Genomic DNA, 15538 nt, shown 5'->3' with positions numbered 1-15538 from the left:
TTGGAATGGACTGGTTTGATCTCCTTTCAGTCCAAAGGACTCTCAAGAGTCTTCTCCAACTATTTGAATATAGTCAATTTACAATTAACTAGAAAATGCACTGGTCATAGCAAACAGCCTCTTCCAACAACACAAGAGAAGACTTTACACATGGACATCACCAGATGGTCAACACCAAAATCAGATTGATTATATTCTTTGCAGCCAAAGATGGAGAAGCTCTATACAGTTAGCAAAAACAAATCCAGGATCTGACTGTGGCTCAGATCATGAACTCCTTATTGCCAAATTCAGACTTAAATTGAAGAAAGTAGGAAAACCACTAGACCATTCAGATGTGACCTAAATCAAATTCCTTACAGTGGAAGGGAGAAATATATTTAAGGGACTAGATCTGATAGAGTGCCTGATGAACTATGGATGGAAGTTCATGACATCGTACAGGAGACAGGGGTCAAGATTATGCCCATGGAAAAGAAATGCAAAAAAGCAAAATGGCTGTCTAGGGAAGCCTTAAAAATAGCTGTGAAAAGAAGAGAAGCGAAAAGCAAAGGAGAAAAGGAAAGATATAAGCATCTGAATACAGAGTTCCAAAGAATAGCAAGGAGAGATAAGAAAGCCTTCCTCAGCGATCAATGCAAAGAAATAGAGGAAAACAATAGAAAGGGAAAGACTAGAGATCTCTTCAAGAAAATTAGAGATACCAAGGGAACATTTCATGCAAAGATGGACACAATAAAATACAGAAGTTTGTATGGACCTAACAGAAGCAGAAGATATTAAGAAGAGGAGGCAAGAATGCACAGAAGAACTATACAAAAAAGATCTTCACGACCAAGATAATCACGATGGTGTGATCACTCACCTAGAGCCAGACATCCTGGAATGTGAAGTCAAGTGGGCCTTAGAAAGCATCACTACAAACAAAGCTGGTGGAGCTGATGGAATTCCAGTTGAGCTATTACAAATCCTGAAAGATGATGCTGTGAAAGTGCTGCACTCAATATGCCAGCAAATTCGGAAAACTCAGCAGTGGCCACAGGACTAGAAAAGGGCAGTTTTCATCCCAATCCCAAAGAAAGCAATGCCAAAGAATGCTCAAACAACCACACAATTGCACTCATCTCACACGCTAGTAAAGTCATGCTCAACATTCTCCAAGCCAGACTTCAGCAATACGTGAACTGTGAACTTCCAGATGTTCAACAGGTTTTAGAAAAGGCAGAGGAACCAGAGATCAAATTGCCAACATCTGCTGAATCATGGAAAAAGCAAGAGAGTTCCAGAAAGCATCTATTTGGCTTTATTGACTATGCCGAAGTCTTTGACTGTGTGGATCACAATAAACTGTGGAACATTCTGAAACAGATGGGAATACCAGACCCCCTGACCTGCCTCTTGAGAAACCTGTATGCAGGTCAGGAAGCAACAGTTAGCACTGGACATGGAACAACAGACTGGTTCCAAATAGGAAAAGGAGTGGGTCAAGGCTGTTTATTGTCACCCTGCTTATTTAACTTCTATGCAGAGTACATCATGAGGAACGCTGGGCTGGAAGAAGCACAAGCTGGACTCAAGATTGCTGGGAGAAGTATCAATAACCTCAGATATGCAGATGACACCACCCTTATGGCAGAAAGTGAAGAGGAACCAAAAAGCTTCTTGATGAAAATGAAAGAGGAGAGTGAAAAAGTTGGCTTAAAGCTCAACATTCAGAAAACTAAGATCATGACATCTGGTCCTATCACTTCATGGGAAATAGATGGAGAAACAGTGGAAACAGTGTCAGACTTTATTTTGGGGGGCTCCAAAATCACTGTGGATGCTGATTGCAGCCAGGAAATTAAAAGACACTTACTCCTTGGAAGGAAAGTTATGACCAACCTAGATAGAATATTAAAAAGCAGAGACATTACTTTGCCAACAAAGGTCTGTCTAGTCAAGGCTATGGTTTTTCCAGTGGTCATGTATGGATGTGAGAGTTGGACTGTGAAGAAAGCTGATCGCCGAAGAATTGATGCTTTCAAACTGTGGTGTTGGAGAAGACTCTTGAGAGTCCCTTGGACTGCAAGGAGATCCAACCAGTCCATCCTAAAGGAGATCAGTCCTGGGTGTTCATTGGAAGGACTGATGCTAAAGCTGAAACTCCAATACTTTGGCCACCTCATTGGAAGAGTTGACTCACTGGAAAAGACTCTGATGCTGGGAGGGATTGGGGGCAGGAGGAGAAGGGGACAATGGAGAATGAGATGGCTGGATGGCATCACCGACTCGATGGACATGAGTTTGAGTGAACTCCGGGAGCTGGTGATGGACAGGGAGGCCTGGCGTGCTGTGATTCATGGGGTCGCAAAGAGTCAGACACGACTGAGCGACTGAACTGAACTGAACTGAAGATTGTTATATGTAGGCTTAGCAGATGCAAACTATTATATATAGAATGGATAAACAACAAGGCCTTCCTGTATAGCACAGAGAACTATGCTCAGTATCCTACGATTAAGCCATAATGAAGAGGAATATAAGAAAAGTAAGTGTATACATGTATAACTCAATCACTTTGCTGTACAGCAGAAATCAACACAACGCTGTAAATCAGCGCATCATTGTAAATAAAAAGAAACACTACTGTGTGCTTATTATGTGTCAGATAGAATAGAAGCCTCTCTCATTTAAAAAAGAAAAAAGTCTTCCGCAGTCTCTCAAAGGATAGCCCTTTCCAAGCACCAGTTCATTCCTCTCCTTCTTTTGAAGGGAAAGCACATCAGGAGGGTGGCTTCCCTCCAGCACTCAGCAGGCTCGCCCTCGCTCACATCCCTGCTGGTCTCCTAGCTGGCAGGTGAGAGGGCACTGTTTTGCATTTTCTCAGACTCGTGATGACCTAAACCTCTACACCCTTAATCCCTTTGACATTTCTTTCTCCTGATTTCCTCTTGTGTCTCTTCTTGTTGTTTTTTCCTCCCCTCTTTCTCTGTTCACGTATTCTGGGTGCTAATGTCTTGATCTGTAAAATGGAATCAGCTGATCCATCATACAATCAGCCTGAAAGGATTCCTGTGAAACACAATTGAGTCAGGTAGTGTGAACGCATGTTATAAACAGTAAGGTGCATGCCAATTGTTTTCTTATTGTTTTGTGTGTTAGTGGCTCTGTCACATCTGACTCTTTGTGACCCCATGGACCGTAGCCCACCAGACTCCTCTGTCCATGGGATTCTCCAGGCAAGAGTACTGGAGTGGGTTGCCATTCCCTTCTCCAGAGGATCTTTCCAACTCAGGGGTTGAACCCGGGTCTCCCACATCGTAGGCAGATTCTTTACCATCCGAGTCACCAGGGAAGCCTTCTTGTTAGAACGAAGTGTAATTAAAGTAATAAAATGCTTCCATAAGAGTTTCCAAGCAATGCTTTTATGATTATGGTATAAGATTTTGTGGTAAGCATCTTATAGAACTTCCCAGGTGGCTGAGTGGTAAAGAATCCACCTCCCAAGCAGGAGATGCAGGTTTGATCCTGATCCCTGGGTTAGGAAGATCCCCTGAAGAAGGAAATGGCAACCCACTCCAGTGTTCTTGCTTGGAGAATTCCATGGACAGAGGAGGCTGGTGGGCTACAGTCCGTGGGGTCACACAGAGTCAGACACGACTGTCTGACTGAGCACAGCAAAGCAATAAGCATTTTAGTTACTTATTTAAGTTGATTCTTGTGCTTTTAAATATATTCTAAGTGGTTAAAATATCTCATCTTATTTTTGCATACACTATTTGCTTGCTAAGTGTAAGTTAAAATTATGTTAGATTTCAACTGAGCCCTTGTATGATTTACCCACATTTTCATAAATAATGTGATTTTGGAAGAAAACAATGTCCACCCTCAAAGAATTTGGGGATTAATTAGGAGCTCTGTTTGTTGTTCAGTCGCTAAGTTGTATCTGACTTTTTTTTTGACCCCGTGGACTGTAGCCTGCCAGGCTCCTTTGTCCATCGGATTTTCCCAGGCAAGAATACTAGAGTGGGTTGCCATGCCCTCTTTGAGGGAGTCTTCCCAGCCCAGGGATCAAACCTGGGTGTCCTGCACTGGTAGGCGGGTTCTTTAACACTGAGCCACCAGGGAAGCCCAAGTAGGAGCTTACGTTAATATGAAAGGACATTTCTTTAGTATTTGTGAAGAAGTCTCATTTTTAATAAATTACCAATTCAGTTATTTCAAATGCCTATCCCTGAATATAACTAATAAAAATACCTCACATTTGTTTGAAGATTATTATTATTTCTTAAATCCTTTCCCATGTAAAATCCCATTTGAGGTAAATAGCCATCCTGGGATGGAGGCAGGCCTGAAAGAAGGGCCTTTGTGATTTTTGGCTGATCCCTTGGCTGGTCGTGCTTGACCAGCCCTATCCCCACCCCACCGCCCACTGCTCTCAGCCCAGGATAACTCAACTCTTCCCCAGTGTTCTCACCCCCTCATGCTGGTCTCCTGCCCAGCTCTCCCTACACAAAAAGGCAGTTTCTGTGTCTCTTTCCCCAACACCACTGTGGGCATCTCAATGGCAGGGGCATGTCTTTCAGCCATCACTGTGCCATACCCAAGCATGATAGGTGCTCAGTGGACACAGCACACGTTTGGGTAAGTGAACGATGGAGGAAGACCGCCAGACGCGGGAAGTTTAACCTTGTTGGAAAGGATTACAGAGATGATAGTGTTAACTTCCCCATCATAATACTCGCAGCATCTCACTAGAAAATGTATTTCATTCATTTATGTGGCTGCGCCAGGCCTTAGTTGCAGCACGCCTGGCCTTTGTCGTGGCGTGTGGGGTCATTAGTTGCCGCATGCAGGATTTTTTTATTTACAGCATGCACAATCTAGTTCCCTGACCAGGATCAAACCTGGCCGCTCTGCATGGTGACCACTAGATCACCAGGGGAGTCCCATCACATCTCACTTTCATTTCCTTGTCACCTGTATGAGGCCATGAGGTTTGTAAGAGGAGAAGATGGATCGTTCTTGCTTCCCACACTACCCTCAGCCCCAACATAGTCAGAGCATGTGGCTGAGCCACCAGGAAGCCCACAGTCACAGCCAGTACCCAGTAAATACTCAGCAGTATTTGTTGAGCAAATGAGTCCATGACTATCTATTTCTGCATTGCTGCTTTTAGCTCAAAGAGCAGAGAAAATTTAAAACCAACAGATTCTTCTTAGAAAATAGAGTGGGCACAGGGCAGAATTCTGATAAAGACCAGATAGCTCAACATCTGCTGGCTCTCTCCTGGGTTAACACATCCCCACTGAGGACTAGATTTCCTGAAAAAGGGAAAGTAGGCTGAGAGGGAGGGGACTGTGGAGGCTGTGTATGTGGAGGGATGTGCTTTGTGTATGAATACTGGGAGGAGTTCCATCCATATTAATACAAAACCCTGTTGTGAAGGTCTGTCTCCACTAATATGCCCTGTCTGATGGAGGCTGATGGAAATAAGTAATGCCAAGGCTTGGGAGATAAATGGTCATTAGAGGCCTGTGCCTGGGGTGATGAGCAGCACTGTGTGTCCTGCTTGATTTCTCACCTGTCTGCGGAAAATGGGGATGGAGAGTTCAGCCTCCCCTTGACTCTCATCTAGACAGGACCTGGCTTCTTACAGATGGGAAACATGGCAAGAATTTTATTCCTCTAATTTGGAATATTGTCAAGGAAGTCTGGAGACGATAGGATGTCTGGGCAGATGGATCTACAGCAGGAACTGGTTGATTTCAGCCTTTTAGGAACAGCCGGAGTAATGGGGAAGAGTAATTGAATCACTTTCCACGTGGAGCTGAATGTGTTCTACGCACTGTTTACAAGCTGTTTGCCACCTCTGGGGCATTATTCTGGGCTGGGCCACGTTAACACCGCAGAGCTTGACTTGCCTCCTGAGAAACAGTGGGCTGAGCCGCACCTGCTCCCAGCCGCTCGTGCCTTTGTCCACCCGTGATTGCAAGAGCCGGAAGCTCCTTTGCCACCCTGTCAGGAGGCCGTGGGCCCTGCGGAGGCCAGCATCCCCACGTTGGAAAGAAGGGATTTTCTTCACAGAAATAGCCATGCCATGTATGTCTGAGGAGAGGGAAAGAGGGCTCTAAAAATAAAGAACGGATCCGACGAAGCAACTCACAGAGAAAAGAAGTTCAGGGACTGACTCGGTCAAGTTAAAAAGTCACAGCACTGAGATTACCCCAGGTCACTCCAGCTTCCAGTGACCTCTTCCAAATGTCAGAACAATAGTTAATTTCTTTCTTTTTTTTTTTTTTTTTGAGGCGTCTCTATACTGTGTTCCACAATGGCGGCATCAATTTACATTCCCAACAACAGTGTATTAAGGTTCTATTCCCTTTTTGCTACATCCTCACCCACATTTATTATTGTGTTCTTTTGGGTCACAGCCATTCTGATCAGTGTCAGGTGATGTCTCACTGTGGTTTTGATTTGTATTTCTCTGATGATTACTGATGCTGAGCATCTTCTCATAAGCCTGTTGGCCGTCTATGTGTCTTCCTTGAAAAAATATCTATTTAGGTCTTCTGCTTATTTTTTGATGAGGTTATTTTTTTCTTTGATATTTTTTATGAGCTATTTGCATTTTGGATATTAACCCCTTATCGGACATACCATTTGCAAATGTTTTCTCAGATTCAATAGACTGTCAATCAGTTCAGTTCAGTTCAGTCACTCAGTCGTGTCCAACTCTTTGCGACCCCATGGACTGCAGCATAACAGGCCTCCCTGTCCGTCACCAACTCCTGGAGTTCACTCAAACTCATGTCCATCGAGTCGGTGATGCCATCCAACCATCTTATTCTCTGTCGTCCCCTTATCCTCATGCCCCCAATCCCTCCCAGCATCAGAGTCTTTTCCAGTGAGTCAACTCTTCCAATGAGGTGGCCAAGGATTGGAGTTTCAGCTTTAGCATCAGTCCTTCCAATGAACACCCAGGACTGATCTCCTTTAGAATGGACTGGTTGGATCTCCTTGCAGTCCAAGGGACTCTCAAGAGTCTTCTCCAACACCACAGTTCAAAAGCATCAATTCTTCAGTGCTCAGCTTTATTCACAGTCCAACTCTGACATAATAACCTTAAATGGAGTATAATCTATAAAAATACTGAATCACTATGTTGTATGCCTGAAACTAATACAATATTGTAAATCAACTATAATCATTCCTGAGTCATCTGGCAACAAATTTGAAAGAGGTAATCCCTCGCTCTCTGAGACCAAGTAAGGTCTAAGTAGTAGTCAGAAGGGCTTCTCAAGTGGTGCTAGAGGTAAAGAACCTGCCTGCCGGTGCGGGATACATAAGAGACACTGGTTCAATCCCCGAGTCAGGAAGAACCCCTGGTTGAGGGCATGACAACCCACTCCAGTATTCGTGCCTGGAGAATCCCATGGACAGAGGAGCCTGGTGGGTTACAGTCCATGGGGTCACACAGAGTCGGACACGACTGAGGCGACTTAGCATGCATATATGCACAGTGGAATCAGAAACTGAAATCTACCAGTGGAGACAGAGAACAAGGCTGAGAATTAAATGAAAAAGCAGGAGATTCCCCCACACCCCAAGCAGGTCCTGAGATGTGCATTTCTTGTCTCTAGTACCAGCGTGAAAGAATTTGAGGGGGATTTTCTCCCATTAACTAAACAGATTCCTGAGATAGTAGAACAGGAAGGAATCTCACAGTTTACCCTCAGGCAGGGTTTTCCTCCACCATCCAACCTTTACTTGAAAATCTCAAGAGACAGGGAAGCTCACTGCCTGGAAGCACTTCCAAATGTCCAAATGAGCTCCTTTCTATTCAGTTATACCCTGTTTCCCTCAGACCCTTCTCTGGTGGCTCAGATGGCAAAGAATCTGCCTGCAATGCAGGAGACCTGGGTTTGATTCCTGGGTCAGGAAAATCCCCTGGAACAGGCTTGGCAACCCACTCCAGTATCCGTGCCTGGAGAATTCCATGGACAGAGGAGCCTGGAGGGCTACAGTCCGTGGGGTTGCAAAGAGTCGGACACAACTGAGTGACTAACACTTTTCTCTCAGATCCTAACATAGCTCTGGACTCAGGAACAGTTGGGTCCTGAGAACTCCCAGGAAACTAACAAATGTCTTTTCAGTTGTTTCTGAGTGAGGTGACCTCAAGCATCTGAGGTTAAAATAGGCATTTTAAGAAGCCTGCTTGTGAGTCTTCCAGCTTCCCCAGGAGTCTTCTCTGAGGTGAGGTGACAATGTGTATCTGGACAGGGAGGACTTTCTCTACTTTGTGGATCTGTCTGTGGCTAGAGTTACAGAATCTGCTTTACCTGAGGGTCTGACTTGGGGGCACTCCCAGCTGAGTGGCTCTGAGTCCCCTTTTCCCAACCCCCTTGGGATCAGACCACAGCCTGGCATTTCTGATCGCTGTGCCTTTGGGTCCTTTCCATCGGCCAGGTGCTTTGGACCCCTGAGGTGGTCACCTCAGCCTCTGCAGGGTCCCCCCAGATGCCTAGTGGCGGTGGCGCATCGGTGTCCTAGGAGAGTCCCCCTGGGAGGGTCAGTGGCTATAATATTGGAGAGGATGGAGATCGGGGGTCTCATCCTGACTCTGCCTGTTTCCTGCTCCAGGTAACCTGTTCTTGGTGAGTCTGGCGTTCGCTGACCTGGCCGTAGCCTTGTACCCCTACCCGCTGACCCTCGTGGCCATCTTCCACGATGGCTGGGCCCTGGGGGAGGCGCACTGCAAGGCCAGCGCCTTCGTGATGGGCCTGAGCGTGGTGGGCTCCGTCTTCAACATCACCGCCATCGCCGTCGACCGCTACTGCTACGTCTGCCGCAGCGTGACCTACCACCGCCTCTGCCGCCGCCGGCACGCCGCGCTCTACGTCGGCCTCGTCTGGCTGCTCACCCTGCTGGTCCTGCTGCCCAACTTCTTCGTGGGGTCCCTGGAGTACGACCCGCGCGTCTACTCGTGCACCTTCGCGCAGACGGCCAGCGCCGGGTACACGGCGGCCGTGGTGCTCGTGCACTTCCTGCTGCCCGTGGCCGTCGTGTGCTTCTGCTACCTGCACATCTGGCTGCTGGTGCTGCGTGCCCGCAGGAAGGTCAAGGAGGAGAGCGGGCCGCGCCCGGGGTCCGGGCGCATGCGGAGCTTTCTGAGCATGTTCGTGGTCTTTGTGATCTTCGCCATCTGCTGGGCGCCGCTGAACTGCATCGGCCTCGCCGTGGCCATTGACCCCGAAGAAGTGGCTCCCCGGGTCCCAGAGGGGCTGTTCATCTCTAGCTACTTCCTGGCCTATTTCAACAGCTGCCTGAATGCCATCGTCTACGGGCTCCTGAACCAGAACTTCCGCAGGGAATACAAGAAGATCCTCTCTGCCCTGTGGAACCCGCGGCGCTGCCTGCAGGACTCTTCCAGGGGCAGCCAGGCTGAGGGCCCGGGCAGCCAGCCTACCCCCGCTGATAGCGCCCGCGCCCCTGTGCAGGCAGATAATCTCCCACCTGATGCCCGGCCGTCGACGCACTCAGGAAATGATGGGAGAGAATCCACTCCTCGGGGGAGGTCAGCCGCCAGCCAGAGGACAGCGCGCGGCTGCTGGCCCTTCACCCTGTGGCCGAGAAGCCCCTCAGCACCCTGGGGTCAGGCGGTCAGGGACCCCTGAAGGTCCTGGAGGCTGCGTCCCGGCGAGCACATCGGGCCCGGCCCGCCCACAGTCCGGGTGCGCCGGGACCTGGTCCCGGAGGGGCGAGGAAGGAGCTGAAGGCAGAAAGGCCTGGGGTGCAAGAGGTGGCCTCCTCCCCACCACTGCCCTCCTGCTCGGGCTTCCTGCTGCTTTCGCACCTTCCCCTGAGGGGCTGCAGGGGTCCAGGGCTCCTTTGTGAGCGAGGCCAGAAGGGGAAGCTCTGCAGGGCTGGACCGGGGGCCACTCTGCGGGCGCTGCTCAAAGGACAGCGTCCTGCACCTCACCCCTCCCAGGATCTTCCCTACACACACGTGTGTGTGTGTGCACAGACCCACACACACCACATCACACACACCCTTATATACACTGCACACCCCACTCACACCACACTACAGACATACCACACACACACACCCCCCTATACACACTGTACACCACACTACAGACATACTACACACACACCCCTATGCACACTATACACCACACTACAGACATACTACACACACACCCCTATACACACTGTACACCCACTCACACCACCCTGCAGATATACCACACACACACACCCCTATATACACTGTATACATCACTCACACCACACTACAGACATACCACACACACACACACACACACACAGAGCCCTATATACCTTGTACACACCACTCACACCACACTACAGACATACGACACACACACACATACAGCCCTATATACCCTGTATACCCCACTCACACCACCCTGCAGATATAGCACACACACACACCCCTATACACACTGTACACACCACTCACACCACCCTGCAGATATACCACACACACACACACCCCTATACACACTGTACACCCCACTCACACCACCCTGCAGATATACCACACACACACACCCCTATATACACTGTATACATCACTCACACCACACTACAGACATACCACACACACACACACACACAGAGCCCTATATACCCTGTACACACCACTCACACCACACTACAGACATACCACACACACACACATACAGCCCTATATACCCTGTACACCCCACTCACACCACCCTGCAGATATAGCACACACACACACCCCTATACACACTGTACACCCCACTCACACCACCCTGCAGATATACCACACACACACACACCCCTATACACACTGTACACCCCACTCACACCACCCTGCAGATATACCACACACACACACCCCTATATACACTGTATACATCACTCACACCACACTACAGACATACCACACACACACACACAGAGCCCTATATACCCTGTGTACACCACTCACACCACACTACAGACATACCACACACACACATACAGCCCTATATACCCTGTATACCCCACTCACACCACCCTGCAGATATACCACACACACACACCCCTATACACACTGTACACCCCACTCACACCACCCTGCAGATATACCACACACACACACACACCCCTATACACACTGTACGCCCCACTCACACCACCCTGCAGATATACCACACACACACACACAGCCCTATACACACTGTACACCCACTCACACCACCCTGCAGATATACCACACACACACACACAGCCCTATATACACTGTACACCCCACTCACACCACCCTGCAGATATACCACACACACACACCCCTATAAACACTGTACACCCCACTCACACCACCCTGCAGATATACCACACACACACACCCCTATAAACACTGTACACCCCACTCACACCACCCTGCAGATATACCACATACACACACCCCTATAAACACTGTACACCCCACTCACACCACCCTGCAGATATACCACACACACACACCCCTATAAACACTGTACACCCCACTCACACCACCCTGCAGATATACCACACACACACACCCCTATAAACACTGTACACCCCACTCACACCACCCTGCAGACATACCACACACACCCACACACCCCTATACACACTGTACACCCCACTCACACCACCCTGAAGATATACCACACACTGCTGCTGCTGCTGCTAAGTCACTTCAGTCGTGTCCGACTCTCTGTGACCCCATAGACGGCAGCCCACCAGGCTCCCCCGTCCCTGGGATTCTCCAGGCAAGAACACTGGAGTGGGTTGCCATTTCCTTCTCCATACACACACCCCTATATACACTGTACACCCCATTCACACCACCCTGCAGACATACCACACACACATACACACAGCCCTATATACACTGCATACGCCCCTCACACCACACTACAGACATACTACACACACACCCCTATATACACTGTAGACACCACTCACACCACACTACAGACATACTACACATACGCACACCCCATATACAGTGTAGACACCACTCACACCACACTACAGACATACTATACACACACACCGTATATACAGTGTAGACACCACTCACACCACACTACAGACATACTACACACACACACACACCCTATATACAGTGTAGACACCACTCACACCACACTACAGACATACTACACACACACACACACCCTATATACAGTGTAGACACCACTCACACCACACTACAGACATACTACACACACACACACACCCTATATACAGTGTAGACACCACTCACACCACACTACAGACATACTACACACACACAGCCCATATACAGTGTAGACACCACTCAGACCACACTACAGACATACTACACACACACACACCCTATATACAGTGTAGACACCACTCACACCACACTACAGACATACTACACACACACACAGCCCATATACAGTGTAGACACCACTCAGACCACACTACAGACATACTGCGCACGCACGCGCACATACACACACCCCTCAGGCGTCTGGAGTAGAGCCTGCCCAGCATCCTTTCCTGGTCTCACCCTGTTCAAGCTATGTGACTGCTTGTGTGATTGGCAGACCCCTTCCCTCCGTTTTCCTCAGTTGCTCCCCTGTAAACGGAGACCGTGCCACCGCCTGCCCCCTCAGGGCTGTGTGAGGGGTTTCTGGGATGACAGCCCAAGAGTGAGGACGTGACTGGCACTCGGTCATCATTCCCTCATCATCGTTCTAACTGTGGAGAGTGAAGGGTAACCTGGAAGGAGAGAAACAGTGGCCCGTGAAGACGGGGTGGAGGGAACAGGATGGGAAGGTGTGTGTGGCCTTGGGGGCACCTCTTCCCCAGGGCCTTCCTCAGCCTGTGTATTCTCAGGGATTGTCCCCCAAAACTTAGCAGCATTGGGACTTTATTCCTGAACGTTTGGTAAGCATATTTAAACGTTTGACATTTCTAACATTTAGGGACATTTAGTCGTCACTGTTGCTGATAGAGGGCTTCCCAGGTGGTGCTGGTGGTAAAGAACCAGCTGCCAATGCAGGAGACACGGGAGATGTGGGTTTGATCTCTGGGTCGGGAGGATCCGCTGGAGGAGGGCATGGAAACCCACTCCAGGATTCTTGTCTGGAGAATCCCGTGAACAGAGGAGTCTGGCGGGCTATAGTCCATGGGGTCGCAAAGAGTCAGACATGACTGAGCAACTAACACACTGAGCCTAGTCACTGGGTCACCTGGAAACTTGGGGGCTCCAAGTGCTGGGTGTGTGTTATCTTGTTTAATTCTTAAAACTCCTTGAAAAGATATTACCCATGCTTGTAAAGAAGAGATTTTTAAGTAGTGATGTTATTTCCCAAGCTCACAGAGCTTGTTGAGTTCAAAGCTAGGTGTGGAGCCTGGGGCTCTTGGTTTGTTTTTTGTTTTTTTTGGTTGGTTGGTTGGTTTGACCTGGAAGGTTGTTAAACAGATTTTGACTGTGCAGGTCTTGGGAACGGTCTGGGAATCTGATGCTGACCCTGGTGGCCTTTAACCAGACTGCTCAAAATGTAGGTGTTCCAGGTTTTGTGACTGAAAGGTTGGGATTCAACTGCCCAGTGTGGAGAGTCCCGCCCGGGAAGGCCTCCCAGTCCAGACCTCAGACAGAGACACACAGGAACTCTAAGGCCTCTCCCAGGGCTGCAGACACTTTCCCCGGCTCTGAGCAGAGCCTGCGCTGACCGGGCCTGGCATGTGCTTGCTTTCTGCTCCCCCTGCCTCCTCCTCTCAGGCACCAACTACAGGGCTTGGCTAGTCACTCCTGATGTGAAGGCAATGGGATGTTCCCCACCTTCTCCTCTTATCCTGTATCATTTCGTTCTGGGTTGAGTGTGTGACACAGCTCAGGCTCAATAAATATGATTGAAGGAATAAAAGCTCGCTTCAGCTTGCTGGGCCCACAGATGTCACCTGGCTTGCCAGGGTTCAGCGCTGACAGTCCACTAACTGGGACCTTTTTTTTTTTTCCCCACAGGTTTTGGTGATGATCCAGGAGCTGAGAGAATGGAGGGATATGGGAAAACCCAGGGCATCAGGCATGTACATACTCACGTGGGATGGCTTCTCGCTGTGGACTCTGATTTTAAATAAAGATCATTATGATTTTGCTGCAATAGTGTGGGAACTTTGTTCACCCTCTGCCTTTTTGATGCTGGACAACCTGGTCAAAGGTACCACTTTGATACCTTCGCTCCCATTTGTGTTAGTTTGCTGGGACTGGCATGAGGGGGTACCACAGAGCAGGTGTCTTCATCCCAAGAAAACCCTGATCCTACCTTCAAAATGCTTGAGGCCGGTGTTGAGCAGAATCTAAGGAAAGATGCAAGACTAGACTTGGGAAACTAGGGGTTCGAGTGAGGCAGCCCCCACCGCGTGCAGGTGTGCCCTGGAAGCCTGGCCGAACAGGTGGGCCCTTCTCTGAGCATCGTTGGGTTTTATTTCGATTTTAACTGCTCTTTTCACAAAATAGCTAGCATACCAAGAAATAAAAAATAGGAGACACTCAAAAAGGAACGGAGATTGAACCCCTGGACAAGAACAGAGTCATCACAGAAGGGGAACTAGAGATGGTGCAAATGTTGGAACTAGAAAGTAAGGACTTTACAATACCTGAAAAAATACAGATGTTATGTGGAGTTGAGTAAGTCAGAAAGAGAAAAACATATATTAATGCATTAGATGTGGAATCTATAAAAGTGGTACAGATGAATTTATTTGAAGAGCAGGACTAGAGAGACAAATACATGGATACCAAGCAGGGAAAGTGAGGTGCAATGAATTGGGAGATTGGGATTGGCATGTATACACTGTGTGCATGCGTGTGTGTTAAGTTGCTTCAGCGGTGTCTGACTCTTTGCAATCCTATGAACTGTAGCCCTCCAGGCTCCTCTGTCCATGGGGATTCTCTAGGCGAGAATGCTGGAGTGGGTTGCCATGCCCTCCTCCAGGGGATCTTCCTGACCCAGGGATCGAACCTGTGTCTTTTATGTCTCCTGGACTGGCAGGCAGGTTCTTTACCACTAGCGCTACCTGGGAAGCCTATATATATACTACAGACTAGGTATAAAATAGAAACTATACATACCATGTAAAAACAGAAGGCTAAAGAGCACTGACTGTATACGATGGGGAACTCTACTTAATGCTCTGTGACCTAAATGGGAAGGAAATCCAAGGAAGAGGAGATTTATGTATACGAGTGACTGATCCACTTTGTTGTACAGCAGAAATTAGCATGACATTGTAAAGCAACTATATACCAATAAAAAATTAAATAACTGGAAAATCATGGGTCAAGATGTGGTAGAAAAGGTGGATAATGTGTGTGAAAAGGGACTTTTAGCACATAAATGAAAATTGTGTTTAAAAATGGGAATGTTGAAATAAAAATGTGATAACAGAGATGAAAAGTTTATCTGTAAGGCTTAACAGGTGCCTGGACAGAGTGGAGTAAAGGAAACAGAACAAAATTGGCACAGGAAAGGGGGGTGTGGAAGAAATCTGGAGAAAGACAAGTGCC

The 15538-nt window shown here is 48.2% G+C and overlaps 1 protein-coding gene across 1 annotated transcript in view; it reads left to right on the top strand.

Moving 5' to 3' along the window:
- LOC148773954 (melatonin receptor type 1B-like) overlaps positions 1 to 15538 on the top strand; it is a 42372-nt gene that overhangs the window by 5621 nt on the left and 21213 nt on the right. Inside the window, exons 2-4 of the mRNA XM_088832280.1 lie at positions 8626 to 9644; positions 12594 to 12674; positions 13994 to 14189. Coding sequence (XP_088688406.1) covers positions 8626 to 9644; positions 12594 to 12674; positions 13994 to 14189 — 1296 coding nt within the window. The remainder of the gene's footprint in view (positions 1 to 8625; positions 9645 to 12593; positions 12675 to 13993; positions 14190 to 15538) is intronic.

This window comes from Moschus berezovskii, chromosome 25, assembly GCF_049115385.1.
Source record: "Moschus berezovskii isolate FMDL1 chromosome 25, NW_MosBer_1.0, whole genome shotgun sequence".
NCBI classification, from domain to species: domain Eukaryota; kingdom Metazoa; phylum Chordata; class Mammalia; order Artiodactyla; family Moschidae; genus Moschus; species Moschus berezovskii.
Note: the sequence above shows the minus strand (reverse complement) of the source record. Positions and strands in the feature narration are given on the sequence as shown.